This window comes from Pinus tabuliformis, chromosome 8, assembly GCF_031772625.1.
Source record: "Pinus tabuliformis cultivar Carrire ecotype Pingquan chromosome 8, CPIR1, whole genome shotgun sequence".
Lineage (NCBI taxonomy): Eukaryota > Viridiplantae > Streptophyta > Pinopsida > Pinales > Pinaceae > Pinus > Pinus tabuliformis.
The window spans coordinates 1,054,869,975-1,054,896,451 of record NC_142294.1 but is presented as its reverse complement, the minus strand read 5'-3'; the positions used below and the strand labels follow the sequence as shown (position 1 = coordinate 1,054,896,451).

Genomic DNA, 26,477 nt, shown 5'->3' with positions numbered 1-26,477 from the left:
ACCAAGGCATCAATTGAAACCATAATCGCTAGGCCATCCAAAGCTTTGCAACTTGTACAACCTGCCTTTGTGATAAAACTTAAAAGTTACAGGAGTAGTGAAAAAATTCACTAGTATAGGCCTCATGCAAAATGAGGCTAACACCCTCTAACAAAAACATTCTCTTGTGACAAGTCTGTTGCCCCAAGGGCACATCCAAATATCGTCCAAGTTCTCTTTAGACACATACACACATTCACATATTGCTTTTTCTGATACTAGAGCTATGGAACATTAGACATCATAGAATCTAATATTTGTATAAATCCAAGTTGATTGATCCCTTGATGATTATTCCTAACGAAAGGAGCATTCCTAGAACCAAATATCTTCCAAGTTTTCCTTACACACACTCACATGATTTTCCTCATACTAGAACTATGGAAGATTAAACATTATAGAAAACAGTATATACATCCAACTTTATTGGCCATGTGACAATTATTCCTAATAGAAGGAGCATTGCCAGAGCAAATCTGCCTCCTCCATGGCTCCATATATAAAAGACAACATCCTTGCAGCAATTTTTGTATTTTTTATTTTTCTAAAAGATGTCAAATATTACTTCATAAAACCAAAGAGTACATAGATAAAACATTTACATCACATGAACACTAGGGGTATTTGGAAAATCCTGCCCTAAAAAGGACAAAAACACAAGTATATGAGCATGGGCTCCAAGAATATGCTGCTGTTTTTAATTCTGCCCCTCTAGAATTCCATGTGATCAAATTTAAATCAATAGTAAATAATGGGAATTTTTTTCATAACCACAATCGCTTTTCCTTGTTCGTAACTGTTTTGTAGTGTAAAACAGTCAAAGTCAAATTAATTTTACTTTAAATATCAATTTTGTGTTCAAGATTCTATTTTTTTACTTTTATTGAGAAATGGTTCAAGGTTTATATCATTTGGATCACCTAGTTGTAATGAAGAAATGAAAGGATAAGAGGGCAACGATTTTCATAGGAGCTGCGAAAGGATGAAATTTAGCTTTGTTACCTAGTTCCCAGTAGATGAATCATGATTCTTTTTGCTTGGAGAAATCTTTTGTGTGTTTAGAAGCTTACTAATTTGCTTTCATGATTGCTAGATATAAGTCAGAAGGGAAACATATCATCACAAAGGAAAAGAGAGGAACGGATGGCTCTTTTGAAGGAGAGCGGTCAGTTTAGTAAATTTTACCATGTGTGCTTTTAGTATAGTAGTTAACGAGTATTTGCAGGAATGATTATTAATGTAGTTCATCTCCAGGTAATTTTTTCTATCTTCTATGATCTGACATGCATTTTTTGATTTTGGCAGATCGTAGACTTGCTATATCATGGGCTCTTGGTGCAGTTTGTGTTTTTGGCCATGCCTCACATTTCCTTGGAAACATGGCACCACCTTGGATCCATATGTTTCATTCTACAGGATTTCATATGGCATTGTCTCTGATAGCACTATTTGGTCCAGGCCGCCGACTTCTCATCGATGGTTGGAAGAGTTTGTGTAGGCGAGCCCCAAACATGAACACTTTAGTTGGTCTTGGAGCTGTATCTTCATTTACTGTCAGCACCATAGCAGCTTTGATGCCATCATTGGTATACATCAACACATTCTACATTAAATTGTATTGCATTTGAAACTTACCATGGGATTCACAACTTAAAGGATAAAATAGTTTTAGTTCTTGCAAAACTAGTGACTATGGTTCTGTTATGTGTATTCCACACATTGAAAATATGGAGGCCAACGTTGCGATAATCGCAATTGGGATTAAATCGGCGAGGGTCCGGAAAAAGAAAAAATCGTAAAAATTGGTAAAAATTGGCAAAATAAAAAAAAAAAAGAAAAGAAAAAATAAGACTTTTTTGGGAAAAGAAAAATTCGCCGATTTAATTGTTTTAGGGAAAAAATTGCGATTAAATCACAATTTTTGCAACACTGATGGAGGCAGCAAATCTATTGATAGAACAAAAAAATTACCTAGTTGAAGAAAATATTGGACTTTTCATCCATGACCTCCAAGGTCAAAGAAAAATAATGCCTTTTTTAATGAAAGGACTTATGGAATTCAAACAATCAGCAATGTCATACGTGGACAGCTCTTTACTGTGCTCGAAAGCTTTCTGGTGTGGGCAATGCTTTTTTTGCGAGGCTTTATCATATGATCCCAGATAGTTGTTTATGACATATATAAACTACAGATGCAGGGTAAATGTTCTATTTGGAGTGTCTGGAGATGGAAAAATGGAAACCTTATATATACCTATGAGATGGAAAAATGGGAACCCTATATATCTATGAAATGAAGGACTTTAATGAGTTGATGCAACACTCCTTTGACATTGAGTTCTACGTAAATAAAAGGCTTGGACTTGGATACCTGGTGTGGAAATGGCTGTGGCAGTGTTCATCAGTTTGGAAAGCTCATGCTTCCTCTAAACGTAAAGTTTGGAGTTGGGTATTGCTTCATCACGAATTAGCTATCAAAAGTAGGTTGCATGAAGTTGACATTACTAGTTTTCAATGTTAGTGTACAGTAAGGAGATGTTGCAGCATGTCTTTTGGAAATGTCAATTTAGGCTGAACTTCAGTCTCTGTTTGTAGCTCTGCTCTCCTGGAAAGGACTCCTCTTGGGGGACACTTGGATGGTCAGGGATAGATGCAAATTACCTGGATTTCAATTTGTTTGTTTCCAATTGTTTTCTTCTTGAACATCATTGAAAGTTTCTTTCAATGAGGTTCCTCATCTTCTTTCTCTTGGGTATTTGCAGAGTTTTAAGCAGGATTTGGCTTTACTCCTGCAAGTTCAGCAATTTGATTTTTGTCATGATGTTGAATCCCTCCCCATGGCAGCCTGATGGGCTTCCTAGCTTTGTGGACAGGGACTTTCCTGCTTCCCCTATTGTCTATACAATGTAAATATCTTGAACTTTGCTGTACTTGTTTATTCTTTGAGCTAGTATATGTAGCATTTTCGGAAAAAAATGCTTTCATATCAAATTGAACTGAGCTGATAATTACACAGTTATAAAAAATGACAAGGAATAACAACACACAGGTACTGTGGATAATCCCAGATATAAAAATTGCTTTACATTATGATTTAGGTAAACATGATAAAAGCATGCTAACCATTCTCAAATCTGTACAGTCCTTAAGTTCACTTAGTCACTAATCATTCTTTGGGAATATAGGTGGTGTAATTGTTAGATAAATTACCACCTTTTACATCTTGGACAAATTTATTAGAATATTTAATTCATACTTGTCTTGTGTGTTAGCATTCAGTCACATAATTTGTTATTGTATTGGTTATTGTCAGGTAAAGATTGTCTACATAAATAGCCTTCTTGAGTGGTTTTAGCAGGTTGTTGGATGAGAGATAGAATAGCTCCTAGCTTAGTTTATGGTTTAGATATTCTCTCAACTAGTTATGATTGAGATGAGGTAGTGTGTCCATGTTTAGGCGAAGCCTTCATATATTTATGTGTACAATTACAATGATATGTGAGAACAATCGGCAGAGTTTTGTGTTGCAACTCCCTTTTCTTATTTTTTGATATGGTATCAGACCTTAAGGGGTTTCTAAGGTGAAAAGCTTGTGTGAGGAGTTCTTCTCTAAGAATTCTTCTGTAGCTGAAGAATGAGAGAAAGCTGATCTTTGAATATTGCAGTGATAGAAGATTAGTGTGCAAGAGTAGACTGTTTGTTGATAGGTGGAGTGTGCGTATATTTTTGTGTGGCTATGTAAAGGTTGTGATGCGGAAAAGCTTAGATTGTTCATGTTGTGTGAACATGTTCCAAATTGAAGCAATTTCTGGATTGGATTTGCTTTGTTCTGGGTTTGCGGAGGAACATAGGGAGTGTTTTAAAAATAAAGGCTACTAAGGAAGAGACAGCCATTGCCATTTTCCAAAAGAAGCTTAGGTTGTGGAACGTCGCCTGCTGTGGAAGTTGGTGGAGTTTGGCAGAGCCTTCAAACCTGAACTTGACACAGGTCATACTTCTGACAAGAGAAGATGACAAAACAGGCTGGAGCATGAAGTGATCCCCTGATTGAGCAGGTCACTGGATAGATCTCGCTTTGCAACAGCGCATGCACAACTAATAGCAAGAAAGAAATCTCCATTCCCACAAACAGCACTGATATATTATTATATTGTAGTCTCCATCTGGTTATTTCTGGGTTTAGATTTATGCATGATGTGAACTTAGGGAACAATAGGCCAAGGCTAAGGGCGAAGACGAGAATTGCAATTTTGGAGATAGAGTTGAGGTCTTCCTTTCTATTTGTTAGCAGAAGACCACTGAGGTTCAAGGTGTCATTCTCCTCTTAACAATGTATGCTGAGCTGTTATTGTCTTTGTATAATTACTTCATCAGCACGTAGGTCACTTTGTGTTTGAATCTCATGTAGTAGTAGTTGAGACGAAATGGACTGGGAGTGCGACTGCCTGCCTAAATACCTACTTGCTTGACTCATACTCTTTTCCATATTCGATAGATATTTGGGAGTCACTTTCAGGGGTTTCTGTGGATCCATGAGATTCATATTATATTCCACTAGAGTAGGACTTGCAAAGAGCAGGAAATTTGGAGATTATAGCAGGGAAGGGCTATGAAGTATGAAGACTAAATGTCAAATTAAAAGGATGATCAGGTTACCACAGTTGCATCTTATGTTAAAAGTGTTAGTCTTGGCATGCAGAATTTCAATCCTTCACTGGTCCTTCACACAATTGGTACATTTGGCACAAAGGCTAGCAAAGGCTATTTTGTGGAACTTAAGTAGACTGGGTTTTCATCTAGATGATGTAGCGAGTCTTGTTGACAAGAGTTCTGCTGTGAATTCTAGACATCTGTCAAATATTAATCATTCGAGGGCATTACAAATTGCTAGCTTGAGCAAGGTGTAAAAACCTCCCAATTTTACTACTCCTGCGCATTGTGTGGGATCTCGACATCATTCTTTTCGTCAAAGAGGTGCCCAATTGGGAGACTTTGTATCCACATTGGGAAATTGCATAGACACTTGGGGAGATTTTCTTATGGCTGATACAAGCCCTTAGACCAATGATACTTTTATGAATGTCAATGCTGATGAGAAAGTGAATCAAAAGATGGACATTGTTCGGCATGGAGGTGACTCTTCTGATAGAACAAAGGAAGCATGGCTGAAAGACTACTTGAATTACTCTGGAACATGTTGTATATGGGGGAGGCACCTCCTGAAGTTCAAGTCTGGAGCGTTTACTAAATCCTTGTTCACTATATCTCAGTTGATCACGTAACGCAAGATGTTTAAATTTTATAATTCCTTGCAAAGAAGGTGAACGCTAGGGAATTTGTCATTTCGTCACTTACGCTTCTATGAAAAAAGATCCGACTTGATAATGAGGCAAGAATTAAAAAGTCTTTTAATGCTCATGATTAGAGTGGCGAAGAAGGTTTTCTTCGTTCAGGTTCTCTATATTAGTTGCCTAGGGACATGAAAATTGTCATGCCTCGTGATAGACTGGAAAATATTCACAGTACTAACTTTGTTGTATGGAATAAGTTTTGGCAATTTTTATTGTAGTTTGACATTAATTTGGGAGGGTTAAAGGATTCTAGTGGTCTCATGGGTAGGAAGCTATTATATCATTTCAACGGAATTGCAGGCTATAGAAAATGCAGTGTTGGACAAACATTGTAGTAAAGTGTAATGTCTCTTTCCGAATGATCACTTCTGGAGAACAACTTAGTAGCCTATTTGATTCCCATAGGCTATAGTCAGTAAAAAGGGGATGAATTAATTTAATTATTTAAATGTTAGTTGGGTGGGAGTTATAAAAGAAAAACCCATGGTATTTTGATGACCTTTGGTATGGCATAGACCCAATGGTATTTTGATGATAATAGAGAGATTGGAGCTCACTAGTTGGGCATACATGATTGTTTTTCTGAAGTTGATTTGGAGAGCTCTTATAGCTTGTGTGGGGGGGCTAAAACCCTTAAGATAATCAGTTTTGGTGGTGAAACAAATCCACCCTAGCTAATCATATGGATGAATCTCTCAGATTCTTCACAGGAATTCATTGCCGAAGAGGGAGATTTATCTTTTTGGCCAAAACAAGGGTTCACCCGAAATTTGTGTGGATCAATTTAGCTATTAGCTGTTCGTGGAAGCTAAGGAAAGCTGAGTTTATCAGTGTATCAACATTTAGAGGGTTTGTGTGGACCATTAGCAGCTCATGGAAGCCAAGGTGGCCAACTTATCAATGTATCAGCATTTAGAAGGTTTTGTGAGCCGATTTAGCCATTAGCATTTCGTGGAAATCCATCGAGGTCAAATCTATCAGTATATCAGCAAAATTTGGGGGTTTTAGTGGGCCATACCAGCCTGACTTTATTGCTCAAGCCTAACGCTATTTCTCATAGCAAACCTAGCCAATAATTGTTGGGCCGAGGCATCAAGAAGAGAGGTCGAATACATTCAATAATTTTGTTCCAGCAAAGTCATATTCAACAGTTTGTTAGGAATATTCAGTACCATCATCTTCGTCTCTTGTTCCCAGCAAAATTGTGTCAGGTTTCCAGAAATCGATCTGTATCTTAAAGGGCTGCTTAGCATGTAATTTCATTTCCAGATTAATAAATAGATCTGATTTTATATGATTAAGTTTGTTGCTGTAAAATATTATTGTGAAATATTTGGTGTGTTATTGTGCTAGAAGGACTCTATAGTTAATGTGGTATTTTTGCTCATGGAACATTTACTATGTTGTTGTGTTACCAATGCTTCATATTTGATTACATGTGAAATGTTTGACGAAATGTCTGCAACATAAAAATTAAGGAATTGCAGGTTTGGTTAGTACATTTCAGTAAGGGACATTCGGTGATATCAAAGCTGTGCATCCTGCTAGCCTGAGGGGTTTTCACTTTTCAGTTAAGATTCATTCTTAGAAGTGCTTCCAGTCAGTTGTAGCTGGGAATTAGTTTTTCAGTGAAAAAGATGAAATCATTTAACGAACAGAAGTGCTTGTCAGAACTGTTGCAAAGCTTGAAATTATGACCAGAAGCTAACAGAATTGCTAGAGCATTATTGGGTGTTGGAATCTCAATTATTAGTTGAGACAGACGAAAAGAATTATTCCAATGCAAATAATGAAGGCAATCGAGCAAAGAATTTTTGGGGCCCTCTGTTTGAAAATCAAGAGGTTATCTCAGATATGGAACAGGACCAATTTCAAGCCACCAAAGGAAAATATTGCAAGTCTGAACGTGATTTTGGCACCAAGGGAGCCATTTCCAGCACTGGCCCTCTCATTGAAGACAATGAAACTAGCGGGGAAAATGGAATAGTTGTGAGATCCAGTGATGAATTTGGAAATTGATAGAACAGACTTGGAAGAGGATCAGTTTGAAGCTTCAAATTCTAGCGCCAAAGGGGACATGTTCAGTCCTCTCTGTTTGAAGACAGTCCAGATTTTGAAAGCAATGCCTCCAGCCCTATTTTTGCCCAAGATAAATGTGACAACAATCGAGATAACTCTAAAAATCAAATTGCGGTTTCAATTGATCACCCATATTTCATAAAAAGATGAAATTTGCTGTTTCGAACAGGGCCCTGATACCAATGGTAAAGGTTCTAATGATATTCCCAGCAGTCCAAGAATGCAATTCGACTTTGAGAGACAACATCATGGGAGATACATCGAATGTTTTGAAGAACCCCCCGGTGTATGATGTAGAACCCGGGCTATTTTATGAATCCTGTGAGTACCAAATCGCTGGCATTCACGCTTAAAATCGAGGGTCTGATCGTCCAAATGCGGCAGAAGAAAAACGAACCACGAATTATTCGACCCTGCATCTCTGAAAACACTAGTCGAGTGCTAGATGCTGTGGGTTTGAAGCGATTTTGTAAACAAATGTTACCTATAGAACCTGCTTAAGGATTCGAGGCTGAGGGACTTGGAGAGATTTCTGAGGGAATGTGTGAACAAGCTGTCGAGTTGCCAGTAAATCAGCGTAGATCCTACCTTTATTGCTATGGCAGCGCACCCATTTTTTATGGCGATGATGGGCTGGCGCGAGAACAAGTCTGTGCACAGAACGGAACCAGTCGCAAAGCTGAAAATACGATGTCAAGGGTACGTTCTCTCCCTACTTCGAAGACGTCTGGAGGCACAATACAGCTAGAACCCTGAATCAATCGCCTTGCAGCCATTACTCGAGCACCACATCGCGGGAGATTTCGCGAATGAAAACTTTTCGTTGGAAGTGGCCCTGGACACAAATAGGAACATGGAGCGCATACAATTTAAAACTCTTCCAGAGAGCAGCCAGTTATGGATTAAATGGGTTCACGCGGATGTGTTTGAACCCAGTGACCTCCGGCTAGGGCACAACAAACGCTGTCACAGAAGGTTAAACGTCAAGCAATCGTAGCACGCGGAGGACAACTGCATGCATTTTTTCCACACAACACTGATCACCCGACGAAATCGACCTTTGCATGGTTATTCTTTTCATGTTCCCAGAACAGAACACATCAATCGATCGACAAATAGGAACATGGAGCATACAATTTAAAACTCTTCCAGAGAGCAGCCAGTTATGGATAAATGGGTTCACGCGGATGTGTTTGAACCCAGTGACCTCCGGCCAGGGCACAACAAACGCTGTCACAGAAGGTTAAACGTCAAGCAATCGCAGCACGCGGAGGACAACTGCATGCATTTTTTCCACACAACACTGATCACCCGACGAAAGCGACCTTTGCATGGTTATTCTTTTCATGTTCCCAGAACAGAACACATCAATCGATCGACAAATCAAAGGGAATTCCTGTTGCCGTCTGGTTCAGTAGTAAAAACACATCGTAGTCCAAATAGCTGTGCGAGTGCGGATGATAAACCATTGGTTTTGAGTGCAAGATCTCACGTTTCAATAAACGTTTTGACCAAACGGCTTCCTCCATATCTCTATATTCAGTTACAGCCTTGTTTTGTTCTTTTATGCTGTTCTAATTTGTACTTCTCTGATGCCTGGTATCTCTGGCTCCAATAATTAGACTTATTTGGTGCTATTGTATATGTAGTTGAGTACAATTAATTTATGAGTTCCGGTGTTAGTTATGATTCTTGGCCAATTGCTTATTTGTAGCTGCTTTGAATAGAAAACTATTACTGTACATGTACATGGATATTTATGTGGGGCATTCCTCTGGAGTTTTTAGCTAGAATTACATCTAATTGAATTATATCTAGAGGATGACATATGATAAAGTCTTGCATAAGGAGATAGAGGATCTGACAACTAACTACTGATTAGGCAATGGAGCTTCAACTTTTAAAGATGAACTTAGCAACATGATTTCAAGGATGAAATGAAAGGCCACCTTTAGCATCTCTGTTAGGAATCACTTCTTCAGCAAATCTGCTCGCTGACAAATGTAGTAGAGCCCAAGTTATCAAATTTTGAGTTATTAGTATTATGTTTTAGTGAAAACATCAAAGAGCTCTCATGATTAGAGAACAAGGTAAACTAAGTTCATGCTGCAATGCAACAAACACTTTACCAGGGTTACATTGATATCTGAGGCCAAGTTTCCTTGAATATTCCTTGACACAGAATATATGTGGATGTTTGTTTTGAACATCTTCTCTCTATACGTGTTCTGGCACATTCTGATTTCACTAAAATACATCTGTATTCATATAATTGGAATATCTTTGAACTAAATATTCACATAGAAAGCGATGTATTTGGTGTAGTTAGATGATTGAATATTTCCTGGAAAATATGTAACTGCGTTTTTTGAACAATTTATAGTGGTTTATTTCCAGGGTTGGACGGCTTTTTTTGAGGAACCAGTTATGCTATTGGCTTTTGTGCTCTTGGGGAGAAATCTAGAGGAGAGAGCAAAATTGAAGGCAACCAGTGATATGACAGCACTTTTAAATTTTCTTCCATCAAAAGCTCGCCTTCTGCTGGGGTCATCTATTGAGGGAGAACCTCCAACTGTTGAAATTCCATGTAGCAGCCTTTCGATGGGAGACAGTGTGGTTGTGTTCCCAGGAGTAAGATAATGAGATTGAAATCCTCTATGTTCTTCTTTATCTGGTTATGTCATTCATAATTTTCACTTGGTGAATTCCTTTTATGGGCGGTTTCTGTGAGTATACCTGAGGTTGTTCTAATGCTGATATATCTGGATTATAAAGGAGCACATTCCAGCAGATGGAATCGTAAATGGTGGGAGAAGTACTGTGGATGAATCAAGTCTCACAGGAGAACCTCTGCCAGTTCTCAAGCAACCAGGGGTAAGTATTTGCCATATCAATATGTAATTTTTCCATCTGGTCTGTTTTTAAAATAAATCTATCAATATTGAAGTGGAATATATCTATCAGTAATATGAAGAACCATGCTGGTATTTAGAATCTAGATGTCCATGAGAAAATTGATTATTCATTACCTCTTTTCCCATTTCTGATTCTACTAGTTACATGTAAATCTGTACTTGCTTAAATTTGTAACAATTTTCTCCTCGAAGTTTAATCTAAAGAAAAATGTTTGCTGATAAGGATGAAGTCTGTGCTGGAACTGTGAACCTGAATGGTACTTTGATGGTTGAAGTACGGAGGCCAGGTGGAGATACTGTTATGGGTGGTATTGTTCAAATGGTAGAAGATGCTCAAAATAGGCAAGCACCAGTACAACGCTTGGCTGATAAGGTTATCTAATCTTTCAATTTACCTTTAATGTCTGTCCTGTTTCATTCAAACGAAAAGACAAGAGTACATTCATGGTATAGACTAAAATTTCTTTTGTTGCCCTTATTTAACTTCTTGAGGTTTTCCGGTTTTAACTTTTAGGACTGTGTAGATAGTTATTGGGGAGTACTGTTCAAATAGTAGAACATGTTCAAAATATGCAATCCCCAGTACGGTGCTTGGCTGATTAGATTATGTAATCTTTCAATTTACCTTTTCCAATTGAAACGAAAAGAAGACATGGGTACATTCATGGTATAGATTGAAATTTATTTGTTCCCCCTCTGAAGTCTCAAGTTATAAAAAAGTGTACCATTAGTCAAGGACAATATGACTTGATGAATTTTTCAAATATTACAAGATGGTTCCTACTGAAGAAAAATACCAGATTTCTTGTGGAACAGTCATTTATAGACAGATTACATCTTTACAGTTGAGAAGAGCCAGTCATTTATAGACAGATTACATATTTACAGTTGAGAAAAGCCATCCAAAATAAGTAAATTATTGTTGCCATTGAACCATCAGATACTAATAATTTATTGAAGTTGATTTAGCATACTGCTTAAAATTCTCAAAAAATAAATATTAAGCAAGTTTGCATGTTAGGGACAAAGACTTAAAAATTCCATGACCTAAAATATGTCTTATGGGAAATTTGACCCCTAGGTACTGAAAACATGTTTCGGCATTGTTGAATGTTTCCTTGCATGAAATGCCTCTAACATGATTGAAATGTTTCAGTGGTGTTTCAGATTTTTGAAACATTGTATTGACCATTTGTAGTGAGGTTTTGGCTGTTTCCACTGACTTTCCAGTTTGGCCAGCATATTGGTAATTTCAGCTGACATTTTGGTCATTGTTACCTGTTGCACCCACTTTGTTACAAGTCCAAGGAAGCAGTTGTATACATTTTTTCAAAGTTCAAAATCATCAGACAGCAATTTATTCTATCATTGTAAACCCAATTTCTGCAAATTGTGATGTAAATGATGTTAGTACGACCGTTTAATTATGTAACAACCTAGGTAAGCCTATGATTTTAACATCGAATTTCATTCTAGGAGATTTTTCGTTTCGCCGATCTATGTGTGTTTCTAAACATGGATAATCGGCAAAGTTTTTCCCTCTAGCTTAACCCCAAAGCTAGGATGGAATTTATTATCAAAGTCTTAGGTGAGTCCTAGTGTTCTTAGTTGAATTTATTGTAAAAGTGATTTGGGAATAATTTAAACTATTTGGCTAAATTATATTATTACAGATCACTTGGTCTACTAAATCATATTGTATCGCAGAATTGATTAATATTTAGAGTCTATAATGAACGAGTATTCTCCTTTTGAGGGTTGAATGTGTAATTATCTGATGAAAAATTATTTTAGTGCATGGTCCCTTGCAATCCGACATCATGGCTAAAGTATTTGAGAGTGAAAAAATAATTAATCCCCTCTTGTATTATTTAGTTAAATTTTTCTTGCAAAAATAAATTAAATCCTAAGCCAGAAAATTAATTAATTTAGAGTCAAAAAATCAAAATTAGAGAAATTAATTTCTCCAAGTGGAAAATGACCAAAAAATTCGTGGGTCAAAAATAAGCTAATTTTTGGAGGTCCCCCACCATGACAATAATGGATTTTAAAAAAAAATTAAGCCCTTGGACATTGGTGGTTAGATCAAAGTCAAATTTCTGAGGAAATTAATCCAAAATAATTAATTTTGGATTAATAAAAAATGGTTTTAATGAGAAATTCGAAAATTCCTCAAAAATAAATATTTTCGATGGCAGAGATTAAAAGTTGATCAAGTATTTATTGACGGTCGAGATTATTTTGACGGGGATCAAGCCAACTAGCTGTTATTTTCCACTTGGAGGATTTATCTATAAATTAAAAGCCATTTGCTTCTCAAGTCACGATGATAGTGACTGGTCTAAATGTAATTTTGTAACACTGGTTTGTAGCCACTGTTCTGTTGAGAACATTTGATATTCATAATAAAAGACATTGGGGTTCAGTTCATGGTGTCTTAGTCTACTGTCTCATTGATCTGTGGTCCGTGCTAGGTATGTGCTTTCCTCTATTGTGTTTCAATATTATATGAATTATTATTTCATTTGTAGATGATAGGAACATTCTATTTGTAAGTTTTGGGCTTATCTTAGGTGATCGGATTCATTGTATGATCTAACAATTTTCTCTTAAGAAATATATAGAGTTTGCAGGTTTCTTGGCCCTTGGGCTTCATGTTCATAGACTGTGGGCACAGACCAACCTTGTTTGGGCTTCAAGAAATTTATGTGATTTTCTCACTTTGGTAAAGCTGTGGTTAACATCTATCTTTCGAAATACATCAAGTTATTGTCATTATCATAAAAATTATTTTTCAAAAAAATCTTTCAAGCATTGTATATTTGTATATAAATTGTAAATTGTTTTTTTTGTAAAGTAATTTTTGTAGAATATTTTTTTTCTAACCCTTTTTTTGTAACTATTTGGGGTTTGGGGTTTTATTTTTGTATATATTGGGGTTTTGAGTATTTTTTTATTTTCGTTTGTGTAGGTGAGATCTGTTACACTTACCACTTGTCACACACACATACCAGTTAGTGAGAAAAGTCTTTAACCCCACAAGGTGTGGTTGGTGGCAAAAACTAAGAGATATCACTGTCACCTATTCCCAACTCTCTCCGTTTAGGCTATCTCTTAGGTTAGTTAAGGAAGGTGGTCCCTAAAAGGAAAACTGAGTTAGAATGTTTCTAGGAGATATCGAATTTGAATTACTTTTAAAATTCTGAGCAAATATAATATGAGCAATATGAAATAAAATGAATTTCAATAACCATCAACACATGAGATAATGATAAGTATATATAAAACCAGTGCTTTCAAATATTGCTTTAAGAATAGATAATACTTGCTCAAAATAAAATGAATGTGCTTCAAATTGAAACACTAACAATCCTATCAATCAAACAAAAGATGTTAGCGAGATATGATATCAATGCAAGATATAAATATGCTTTCAAAAAATACTTTCAAAATATATGATCTTACATAAATTCAAAGCATGCAAGGAAGCAATATGGAAATGACTTGCAAAGGGAACAAGTTAGAACTTTACTTGCAAAAATAAATAAATGAGATGATACTTGCCTAAATAACGTATTCAATTCAAAACATATTTAGCAATGACAAGTACATGGATAATTTGCAAGTAAAATAGTAAAATGTATTAACAGGAAATGCACCTAAACTAAAGTTTGATGCAATTATCTTAGTTACTTTTAATGTAAATGCCTAGTCTAGATGTAACCTTTTTTCTGACTGTTTTGAAACAAGTCTCTTATGTGAGTCATGGAAGGGGTACAAGAGAAAGACAACAATGACTATATTAATGATACCTTCCTTGGATTACCCAACACACTCGATGCCTCCGGCGCTGCAGAGACTTTGGCCCTGACGACTACAAGGTCACCATGTTAACCACATAAGAGGATCTATGTCTCTCAATGAAAGAAAGAGGTCCCTAAAATGTCTTTCAACCAAGCTTATGCTTGGAGGTAAATTAAGTTAAGGTGCAACTATACTAAAATGCCTAATATGGTATGCAAGTAAGTTTTCCAAATATAGATTTGCAATGTTTTCAATACAATGGAAATAGTGCTCAAAATAAATTGCAAATATAAACTCAATTGGAAAAGGAAATTAGCTTGCACATTAATTAAATAAGATTACTAAATGCTTTGCTTCAAGAAAATGGAAATATGCTAAAAAAAGATAACTTGAATAATTGCTCGAGATAATGCAAGATACATAAGCTTCATGAACATATAAGATTGTAAGTTAATCAAAATAATTGCTTTAACAAATGATAAATTGATAATCAACTAAAACAATGAAGCTTGAAATTTATATGCTTGGAAAATGAGCAAATAACTTGAAATAAATGAGCATGTAAACAATGAGCCTATTGTGAGGCCAACATGAAGCAAATTGTTAAACTAACTAAATCAACTTTGCTACTTGAAATGAGATATTTTGCATAAAATGAAATAACCTGTGCAAAAAGTAAAATTCAAAATTGTATTTTAAAACAAAACTTGAAGTGGCAAAACATAAAATGGAAATAAGTAGCAAAAGCAAATTCAGAAAATTATATTGTGATGGTGAAGTTGTGTTAATTTTAAGGCATGCAAGATGAAAATTAAAAAAACAAGCGCAAGATCAAACCACCCACATATTCCTCCTTTTGAATAAAGAGAAAATAATGTTTTGGGTGAAAAACCCAAGCTCCCACAAGAAAAACTAAGTTTTTATTAGATGTTACAAGATGAAGAACTTTCCAAGAGATCTAAAGTAAAACTTCAAGAGGGATCTTTACAATGCATGAAGCTTATCAAGCTCTAGATTTCCTTCTTGAAATTCAAAATCAGAAAATGAGAAAGTACAATGAGAAAACTTTCAAGATTGAAGAAGTTAAGTGTCTTTTGATGTATCAAAGCTTGGCCTCCAAAGGTGAATGAAATGTTGCACAAGATAAGGATCCAATCTTCAGTGTTGTTAAAATTGCGATAAAATCGCGATTTTATCGGAAAATCGCGATTTTTTCGCAAAACCGATTTTATCGCGATTTTTATCCATAAAAATCGGCACTTTTTTTTATACGCGAGTTTTTCAAAAAATCGCGATTTTTTCGAAAAAATCGCAATTTTTTGGGTAAAAATCGCAGGGCACGGGGGCAGCGCTCTTTTTATATGGAAAATCGATTTTTTTTTTATTTCATTGAGCAGTCCGCGCGGAGGAGGAGGAGAAGAAGTGAGGGAGAGGAGCTGAAGGGTTGCTGTCGGATTTGGGAGCGAATCCAAGCGTTTTTAGGAGGAATCCAAGCCAAGATCACCAATTTGTCCATAAACCAGGTATGTAGATTAATTTTTTTTTGTTTTGCTTCTATAAAAACTTTGTTTTTCATTGTTTTTAAAGAATTTTTGGAAATTTTTCATTGATTTGGGATGGGTTATTTGTTATGACTATGAGAACCAATTTTTTATTTTTATTTTCTCATTTTTTTTAAACATTGTTTATTTTTTTTGAATTTTCATTGTTTTTTGGCATTTGCCATTGGCATTTGGTTGGGTAACTTGGGTTTGGAAATTGAGATTTTGGAAATAATTAACTTGTAATTTTGTAAATGCTAAATTGTAATTTGTATTATGTAATCCTAAATTCTTATTTCCTAATCCTTATTTTTCCATAGGTTTGCAAATTCAAAATTCAAAAACAAACATGCCAAGGAAATTGGATCCTTTCTGGGAATATGGTGACCCTAAAACTCCGAATGATAGACAAAACTTGTATTGCAAGTTGTGTGGAAAGGAGATATTCGGGGGGGTGTACAGGTTGAAGTTCCACCTTGCACAAATCCCTGGACGTGATGTGGTGCCCTGTCCTAATACAAATGCTGAAATTATCCGAAAAGCCATGAGAGCATTGGGAGAATTAGAGCACTCTAAAGAGGCCAAAGAAGAACTCAAAAGGCAACTAAAAAGGTCAGCTGAAGGAAGTGGGCCAAGTGGCACTGGTTCTACTGCAGCGTCAGTCAATCCGGTAGCTGCATCATCATTTTTTGTTCCTCGAACCACACCTGGTGCACAACCAACTATCGGTTCAATGATGAAAAGAACTGAAAAAGAACAAGCTGACAAGTTGATGACAAAATTTCTCCTCTGGAGTGATATTCCTTTCAGCATTGTAAGGAATAATCCATTTTTCCAACCTACTGTTGATGCTATTGCCAGTGTTGGCTTCGGGGTACAAAATCCCTTCTCTTCATGATTTCAGAGGCCGGCTTCTTCAAGATGAAAAGCGTGACTGCACCCAAAGATTGGAGGATTTTAGGGAATCCTGGGCACAAACAGGATGCACTGTTATGTCAGATGGTTGGACTGACCAAAAGGGGAGAACCCTTATAAACTTCTTGGTTAGTTGTCCCAGGGGGACTATGTTTATCAAATCTATTGATGCAACTCATCAAATCAAAGATGCAAAAAATTTATGTGATTTGCTGGATGTGTTTATTTTGGAGGTGGGTGCAGAAAATGTTGTCCAAGTCATAACGGACAACGCTGCAAATTATGTTGCTGCTGGTAGAATGCTTATGGACAGGCATCCTACTTTATTTTGGACACCTTGTGCTGCCCATTGTATTGATTTGATGTTAGAGGACATAGGGAAAATTCCCTTTGTCAAAGAGACTGTTGACTCATCAAAAAGCATCACAAAATTTATTTACAATCACACATCTGTGCTTAGCTTGATGAGAAAATGCACCAACAACAAAGAGTTGGTGCGCCCCGCCATTACACGGTTTGCGACGAGTTTCATATCTCTTCAATCCCTCTTGAAATCTATGTGGGATTTGAAGAGAATGTTTGTTTCAGAGGAGTGGCGTTCTTCGCCAATGAGCCGCAAACCAGAAGGAGAGGCCGTATGCAGACTTGTTTCATACCAAGAAGACTTCTGGGCGGGAGTGCAGGAGGTGTGCGCTGTCACTGAACCTTTGGTAAAGGTTCTTCGGTTGGTAGATGGTGAGAAGCCCGCAATGGGCTATTTGTATGAAGCCATGGACAGGGCCAAAGAAGCCATTCGGTCCTACTATGATGACAAGGGAGATGATGGGTTCCAGAGACAACTCCTTCTATGGAACGTCATTGATGAGCGATGGAACAACACACTCCATCGTCCCATTCATGCTGCTGGGCTTTTCCTGAACCCTACATTTTCTTATGCATGTGGGTTTGATTTTGATGCTGAGATCATGGATGGATTATTAACCTGTGTCCAGAAGATGGTGAGAACTCCAGAACAACGTATGGAGATCTCTAAACAAATTGAGACGTATAAGATGTCAGGTGGCACATTTGGCTTTGATATGGCTATCTTTGATAGGACGGCCAAAATGCCAGGTATTTTTTAGTTTGTAACTTTGTTTCAAATTTCATTGTCTCTTCAAATTCCATTTTTTTCTTATGTTTATTTGTAATTTTGTTGTAGCCACATGGTGGAAGATGTATGGTGGCAGAGTACCCCTTTTGCAAAAGCTTGCCATACGCATCCTCAGCCAAACATGCAGCTCCTCGGGATGTGAGCGCAATTGGAGTGTATTTGAAAAAATACACAACAAGAAGCGCAATAGGTTAACAACTTAACACTTAAACATTTAAAATATTGCAAATTTCGAAATAAATTTTTGAATTCATTAAACAATATTTTTTTTTATAATATTAATTATTAATTATTATTTCATGAACTTTGTACAGGTTGGAGTCCCGTAGACTTAATGACATGGTCTATGTCTACGACAATCTTCGATTGTGGGTGAGGCAACTAGACAAGACACCTGATATGGAAGCCATCTCATTGGATGAGATTGACACCACTGCTGAATGGAGGGTTGAGACCGAGAGGCCTCTCATGGATCCCACTGAGGATTGGTTAGTGCAGGATGAGGGGGAGGAGGGAGCAGGAGGAGGAGGAGGAGGAGGAGGAGCAGGAGGAGGAGGTGACACCGCCTACCCGGGCTACCACTAGAGGACGTGGTCTCTGTCTACCTACAGTAGCTGCTACTTCTACAGCTACTTCTTCAGCTTCTAGAGCACGTCAGACTCCACTGCCATTTCCACCACCACAGGCACCAGCATCTTCATCTAGGGGGAAAGGGAAAGCAGTGACATTTTCTCGCAAGAGGGGCAGAGGAAATCAATAGGATTAGAGTCTTAGACTTTCATTTTATTGTATATGACATTATGACATGATGAGATACATTATCATATTTTTTGTTGATATTTTGAGGCTGAGTTGGGACTCAGGACTTACTATTCAGGACATGATTCAATGTTATGTGTGATTTTAGCGCTAGAAATGATATTAAACATCTTATATATTAGTTTTTTTATCATATTTATGTGTCAATGTATTTATTTTATGTTGTAGATGGTTTAGATATTAAAAAAATTGAAAAAAAATGAAAAAAAATGAATATTTTTGTGCCAAACGATTTTTTCCCGATTTTTTCCGATTTTTTCCCGATTTTAACGATTTTTTCCGCTTTTTTCCGGCGCCGATTAAATCCCGATCGCGCTTTTAACAACATTGCCAATCTTCCTCAAATGCCCATGGCCTTGCCAAATTGCAGCCCTCCTCATTGTCCACCGCCTCTTAAAAAATTCAACTTTGAAAGGGGTCGAAAGGTTCTACAAGAAAATGATTAGAGTTTGTATGATAATTTTTTAATGCTCTTATCACCAACACTCTACATATAGGCTGCAAGATCAAGAAACAAATTAGTGTAGAGAGAATATGAAAACAACTAAATAAAATACAAATAATATACAAGAAACCAAATCAAGTGATGGGATTGAACCCTATCGCTTGGTTTAGCTTAGAAAAGCTCTCAAATAGCTAATATGAATCAACGACGCACTATTTTAAAAGATTTAAATTTTAAAATTAGTTGCATGTATACAAACTATGTCCAAACGAATCCTTGCAAGACACTTTTTCGTAAGATAAACTATGAAAATACAAATAACAAATGAGAGTTTTTTTGAAGGTGCTTCAAGAGTGGGTTGGTCTCCCAAAGACTTCCTCTCATGCTTGATCCAAAAAAAATTCTTCTACAATAGTCAAGTCACACATTAGTCCATATAGATTTAGATAAACAAACAATGAATTGAAACTTCTAAAATTTGTTTGAAAATAAACTAGAACTTCCAATATTTAGAGCCTACTTTCAAATCAAACGCTAACACAAGATAGCTTTGTACTAGCAAGTTTACAAGAATATATGGAAAATGAAATAAACTGAAAGCATAAAAAAGATTATACCAATAGCTCACAATGCACCATGATCCAAAGGAAGAACACCCATGAATGGACCCCAAATTTTTTTATTGATATTCTTGAAAAGTGTAGAAAGTAGCAACGCTTTCTCGAGCACAGTAGCTAGTAAACAATGGATACAGAAGTGAGAACACAAAGCTCTTATTATATAGAAGCTTGGGAGCCAATCCCAAGGCAAATGGTGACAATTCCAAAGCAAATGGGTGATAATCCCAAATCACCTTTATGCAAATTCGAATTTCCCAAGTGGCATCAAGAATCCTTTCAGCAAAATCGAATTCTATGATGAAATGACAAGTGTATATGGGTGGGAACCAATGTGGGGACAATTTCCCATAAAAATCTCTGCCAAATATTCTCCCAAATCCTCCCAAATGTGCATTAACTCCACAAATTCGAATTTCCCAGTCAAAAGCTGTTGCATTTATGTCAAGAAATTTGATTTCCTTGAGTGGGCCATGTATTTATGATGCAAGGTGCCAAATCATCCTCCAACTTGTCCTTTGACTCACTCCTTTGACTTGAGATAATTTCCAAGTTATTTTCATGTCATTTGGTCATATGGAGCAATTTATTTCTCTCAATTTAATTTATTTCTGGTTTAATTTATTGCCAAATTTCCCACTAAACTTAAGAAAAATGGGTTTTGAGGGTCTATAACTTATTTTTTTCCTCTCAAAGTGTATCATAGTAGATAGTTGAGGGTGAGAGGTGTAATTTTGAGCACACGTTGTTTGTTTTTGTAGCATCGGATGTGTTCTAGCCTTGAAATTTTGTGAAGAGGCTGGAATACATGAGATCTCCAAAACTCATAAATCGTTTATGGAAATTCTACCTAGAAATGACTTAATTAGATTATTAATCAATTTTTAAATATTTCCTAAGTCTAAACTTAGGGAATATGGTTAATTAATTAGTATTAATTAAGTGAAGGCAAAAATCATCTAGAAACTCACACAGGTCGATCCAGAGATGATCCTAGCCACTGTTTAAGTTTTAATCTTGGCCGTTGGTGTTTCAACAGAGGATTATAAAAGGAGGTCGATGTGGTGATGGAGAATACACTTCTGTAGTTCGATTTCTTGGCAGATCGATTTCCAGAGTAACAATAATCAATTGCCGGAGAGAGCTAAAGATCGAAGCAGTGAGAGGGGCAGAGACAATGAGGCCAGAGGAGGCATTCCAAATCTAGCGAGTGCATTTGCAGAGAGGTAGAAGAGCCACAGAGAGGTTGATGTTGGGGTAGTGCAACAACCTCTAGAGGCAAGATCAATTTGCCGAGAGGGAGAGACGTCTTCAGTTCCAGAGGTCGGGAAGGAGTCCCAGAGTGTTGGAGAAGCATCTCTCCAGCCAGTAGAAGGCAAAATGACTTCATCAGAGACTAGTCAGAGGCTTGATGTCCAACAGGCTGCGCAGAGGGTCAGAGGGCTGAATTTTTGAATGCAAGTCGTGCTGAGAGTTTTCTTGTGGAGTGAGAAAAATTCCTCACTAGATTTTTGCTAGTATTTTTCTATGTAGGATTGCTAGATTTCGGCATCCAGTTGTACTCAAAATTTCTCATTGCTGCATAATAATAAAACCTTCAACTGTTGCACCGGTTTTCCCAAGTTGGGTTTTCTTGGGGACTTTTGTCCAAAAATAATTGTGTTAATTTTATGTGTGTACTATCATTTCTCAGCTTCCAATGTTTTATTTTTTCCATAGTTTTATTTGTGAAGGTTGCAGTGTGTTTATTTTGATGTTGCCGTAGCGATAAACTTAATAATTAATTTATCAGTTAGGAGAAATAATACCAATTTCTGCAATAGGATTCCGGTATTGGAATTTTCACACACATACCCCATACAACTTCTCTAGACATCACTTATTAAGTTATTACATATTACAATAAGATTTTATTCAAATTTCCACCCTGCGGGAAATTTTAAAAATTAGAAAATGAACCCCTAGACCTAATCAAATTCCACGATTTTTTTGTGTGATCTAGTATGGTAATGTACAATGACCCTAGACACTAGGACTCACCCAAGGCCTCACCATTAAGTCGTACTCCAACTTTGGGGGTATGCTTGGAGGAAAAAATTCAATTAATTATTAAGTCCTCATAAGGAGATGATAATTAACCAAGTGAGAAAAACCTCCCAGCGTAACACTCACTTGATGACAAGGTCCCAGGCTACCCAGGCCTGTTACATGACTCGACTCTCTGTCATGTCCCCATTTTTATTCTTCTTCATAGTATAGCGAGGGTGGATTTCCAGGGCAGGGGATGGTCAGGTCAGTGGAGAAAGTTTATGTCATCAGGGGTTCTGATGGAGTTTTGAGGAGTTTTTATGGGATTTGATGGCATTTGCCTCGCATATTTCATCATCCGCACATTTTGCCTTTCGTTTCGTCGTATTCCGACAACTTTCCAAAATTAGCATTAATATGGGGCTTAATTAATTATGCACGAGGTGGCATTCTCGGGAGATCAATTGATGGAACACCTCAGTGTAATAGCTTGTTGGAACTGGAACGAGAAGATTTACAGGATGAGGTGCTGAGAAGTGAATTGTAGTGGCCAAAGAGAGTATGGTGGGCAATCTGCCATTTTTCTTAGTTAAAAATGACTTTAATTAGTCATTTAATTAAGGAAAATTAATTAGTCAGAGGAAATCAGCCAAAAGTGACTTTAGTAAAATAAAATAAAATAAAAAGGTCACTAAAGATAAAGTCAATGGAGGAGCTTCTAGAATAATAATAAAATAATAAAATAAGATGCTTCTAGAGGCTTGGAGATCTGTCCATTGGATCTATAAAAGAGGAGGAGAAGGTCATTTGGATACATCTTGGATTTGAGTATTGTTGTGGAGAGGTTTGAGAACATGGTTCTCTACTTCAGTACTAGCCCTAGGACGAAAACCCTCAGGTGATTCAGTGAGAGTGGGTGAGCACCCATCTCTTCCCTTGATGGATCCATTCAGGGTTCACAGGTTGCAGTGTATTGTTTGTCAGTTTGTTTTGGATGCCGATTTGTAGCATTATTGTAGATCTATTTGAGGCCAGCTTTTCATCTCAGCTATATGGGTTGTATGTGCATGTAAAAACCCAACTTACCTAATATAATAAAGCTGAGAATTTTCTTGTTCAGTGTGTTATGGATTGCAGTGCTCTGTTTGTCTTTAATTTTACATGGCAAATTCTGTTAAATGCATGATAAATTTTATGTGAAGAGCTTGTTCCAAATTTATTTCATTTGGGACATTACATCCTCATACTAACATCACTTTTACATTGTCCCCGTAGGGATTGTGGAATTTGAGTACAACAAAAAATGATGAGAAGAAATAGAGTTCAAAAACTTTGGTGAAATGATGATCTATGATGGTACAAGCAACCTTTGGTACATCCTTGGGCATGGAGTCTTCAAAAAATCTTTAGGTGCCACTCTAGTCAACAAGATCCAAGCCATTCAAGAAGAAGAGCTGGATTTTTGAGCTAGATCTAGGCCCTTGAGGGTAAGATCTAATCTCTAGAATTTTTGCAAGGCCTGCATTGAGGAATTTTGCAATGAAATTGAAGATCTGAAGCAAGTTCACAATTTTGGCGAGGGTTTCAAATTTTTTAGGGGCCTTCAGGCCCAACGTCTTCCTTTCCTAGCCTAGCGGCAACTCTTTCCTATCCTCCAGCCCTAGGCCATAGGCCTATTTTGGCCTTTGAAGCCCTAGCGTGGCCCTTTTACGGGTTGCCGTCATCTTTTCTTAGCCTCCCAGGCCTAGCTGTAGGTCTTTGTGGCCCCTTTCCTTCCTCGACCCTTCTCTTCCTCCCTCTTTAACCCTCTGTCAGCCCTCTTTCTCCCTTATTTTGGCCTCCTCTGCCCTCGGCCTCCCCTCCGCTAAACCCTTTTCCCTCTCGACCCTCTTTGTTGCACTTGCAGTGTAGCAACCTTCCCAAGGCCTGCCGTGAGGCCTGACAGCCATCAAACCCTAAGCTGCAACCCTTGTGTGGCCTATGAAAGCCCTAAGGGGCCTTGCTTCCCTAGACGACAGGCCTACTAGGCCTGTTTGCCTCAACCGTGGCCTTTCTTGGCCTTGCATTTGCTCCTTTACCTCATCATTCGCCTAGTTGGGCCTCTCTTTACCTCATTTGACCTATGATCTATATTTCTGAAGCTAATATTGGTGTGTTTTGTAGCGATTTGGAGTTGAATTTTTATATTTGCAGGTGGTCCAACCCTTGGAGAAGTTGGGCAAGTGAACTTCAAGGCCTAGGACCTAAGGGTTTGATCTCTAAACCCTCATTTTATCACTGTTTCCTACAGCAAGACCGTCAATTCATAACAGTGGTAAAAAATAAATTTAGATGCCCTAAAATCATTTAACAAGTTTCCTAAGATCACTAACTAATCATTGGACAAATTGGGCATTTTTGTTGGAGTGAAATCTCATGATTTTGGTGACTGTCATTTCTGTTTTGAGTGCATTATGAAGTCTGATCTATAACAGTGGAGTTTAACATCATAAGAAGGCCTATTTCATTCTTGAGTTTGACCTTGGCAAATTAGTTTTGGTAGAGGATTGCTTCACTTCATTTGGCATCTCATATTGTGCATCTAAAGTGCTCTAAAAGTAATCTAACCTACTGCTGTCCTAAATAACCTTATTGCTGTCATACATTTACTTGCAGCTCACTTAATATCATAAGAGCATAAGTAGCATTGCCATAAATGTTTAGTCTTGTTTATGTTCTAATTGTTGAGAAAATCTAGGGCAAAGAGATTAAGTGATTTCTCTTCTTTAGATAACTACTTGTGAATGCTTTTTACTTCATATATTAGGATCTTCTTTTACTTAAGTTAGTATACTCTTATTCTTCATCAAACAACTACCAATGCATAAACCATAAAGAGACAAAAGACACAGAATATAGGCTATCAGCCAGGGCCAAAACCTCTCCCACTTGAGAGGAAAACCCAAACAAATTCTTTTTCTTATAGAGACTTCAATTGACAAATACCAAGACCAAGACCCTTGACCTATTTGCCACTCCAAAACCAAGAAACAAAGCTTCCTCTTCTTGAGTTAACGAAAGTCAAATTCCTTGTTCCTTCCTCCTTAACGACAACCTCGGTTTCCTCATCTCTATTTTAGACCTGCAATTTCTCGGCCCTAATTTAGAAACCCTCAGCACATGAGAATGATCAAGTTTGGCTCTTGATTATCCTCACTCTAGAAGGAGACTTCTTCTTGACACTTCAACTTGAGACCGACCTTGTTCTTCACCCAAAAACTGTCTTCACAATTTGATTGTGGTAACTCGCTCTTCCTGCAGTAGACAACAACAGATTATCGCATGTGTGAAGTTTACCTAGCTCAAAATAGACCCAAAAATAGCACCAAAGACTTCACTCTTATTTTTCCCTTTCTTCGCCGGTTATGAGGCTTCGTTTCAATGATTCTCGTACTTCTGCTTATTTCATACCATTGCCGAATTACATATCTCTAAAATGAGGCCGAGCTGCCTATAGTTGTTTCCCAATCAAATTAGGCCGACTTGAGTGAGGGTGAGCCGACATGTCTTTTGGAAGAGATCATTTATTCCATCTTGTAGCCGACTTGTAGGAGGTGTCTTTGCTTGGTCTTGGAGGGCCTTCTTATACATTTAATGACTCATACAAAAATGTAACATGCCAAAGAAGGGTCTTTCATACATGGCATTGACTCAAATTGACTTTTATGACTCGATGACAAAACCTAAAGGTTCACGATGGGGACCTTAAATAAAATAAAATTCCTTAATCATGAAACCCATGATTCAAGTACTACAAAAAATAATTTTATTTTCTTCTTTTCATCAATTACATAAAATCACAATCTACACACATCATTATGAAGACCGAACCTAGTTACACTTTTCAACACTCCCTCTTAACTAGGGAGGTATTCATAATGGTACTTGGTCAGTCTCAATCTGAAGAATTCTCATAAGAAGGGTCGGATTGACAACCCATATGTTTAGCATCATATCAACCAACATTGTGACATAGCAAGGCCTTAACTAACAACTCTATCTCTCCACAAGATCAGAGCACAATGCTGGCGAGACCAATGATGTATAGACACCCTCATCATTGTCTCTCTTGGAACATACTCTACCCGGGTTTTCAGAGTGTGTTTCACTAGGACTATTCTTATCTTGGATTCCCAGTCCTCAAAGAATATCGGTTCTCTACGACTACTCTTGTCTTGGGTGCCCTAACACATCCTCAAAGAGCATCGGATGCCAGATTTTTACCCAATCCTCCATTCTGTCTTCCCAAGTGAAGACACGAATGATGTGTCTATCTCTCCCTCTTATTTAGGGAGAACATATCTATTGCAACAAGGGAATGTGCTCATTCCTACGGAAAGAATGTACCTAAGCTCCCTCTTGGCTTAGGAATTTTGCTTCCAAGTTTCTTCCAAGTAAGAAACTTGTTTCTAGACTCCCTCTTAATTAGGGACCTACAACATCTGCTTAGGTGGAGATGATGGGACAATCAACTGCTTGAAGAACTCCTCCTTGTGATGTCATGAACTTCTTTTTGTTATCCAGGATTCTTCATGTTTGGGACTTCTTCATAGGGCACTGACCATTTATTACTTTCATCCATGAGTCAACCATGTCATCATCGGAAAGTGATCCATCAGTCCATATCTCACCTTCCTTCATGCCATGCTGCCTTCTTCATGCCATGTCTCCTTAAGGATCCTTCATCCTACTACATGTGCGTCGGTAGTGGAAGACATCCATAGATCTTCCC

General features: G+C 37.3%; 1 protein-coding gene across 4 annotated transcripts in view; it reads left to right on the top strand.

Moving 5' to 3' along the window:
• Window positions 1–26,477, top strand: part of PAA1 (P-type ATP-ase 1) — a 407,902-nt gene that overhangs the window by 263,798 nt on the left and 117,627 nt on the right. For all 4 annotated transcript variants that reach the window (XR_016246430.1, XM_089373270.1, XM_089373272.1 and 1 more), the window contains 5 exons: window positions 1,133–1,204; window positions 1,345–1,625; window positions 9,867–10,100; window positions 10,245–10,343; window positions 10,608–10,757. Coding sequence is in view for 3 of the 4 variants with exons in the window: in XM_089373270.1 (XP_089229396.1) it covers window positions 1,133–1,204; window positions 1,345–1,625; window positions 9,867–10,100; window positions 10,245–10,343; window positions 10,608–10,757 (836 nt within the window). In the remaining variant the exon portion in view is untranslated. The remainder of the gene's footprint in view (window positions 1–1,132; window positions 1,205–1,344; window positions 1,626–9,866; window positions 10,101–10,244; window positions 10,344–10,607; window positions 10,758–26,477) is intronic.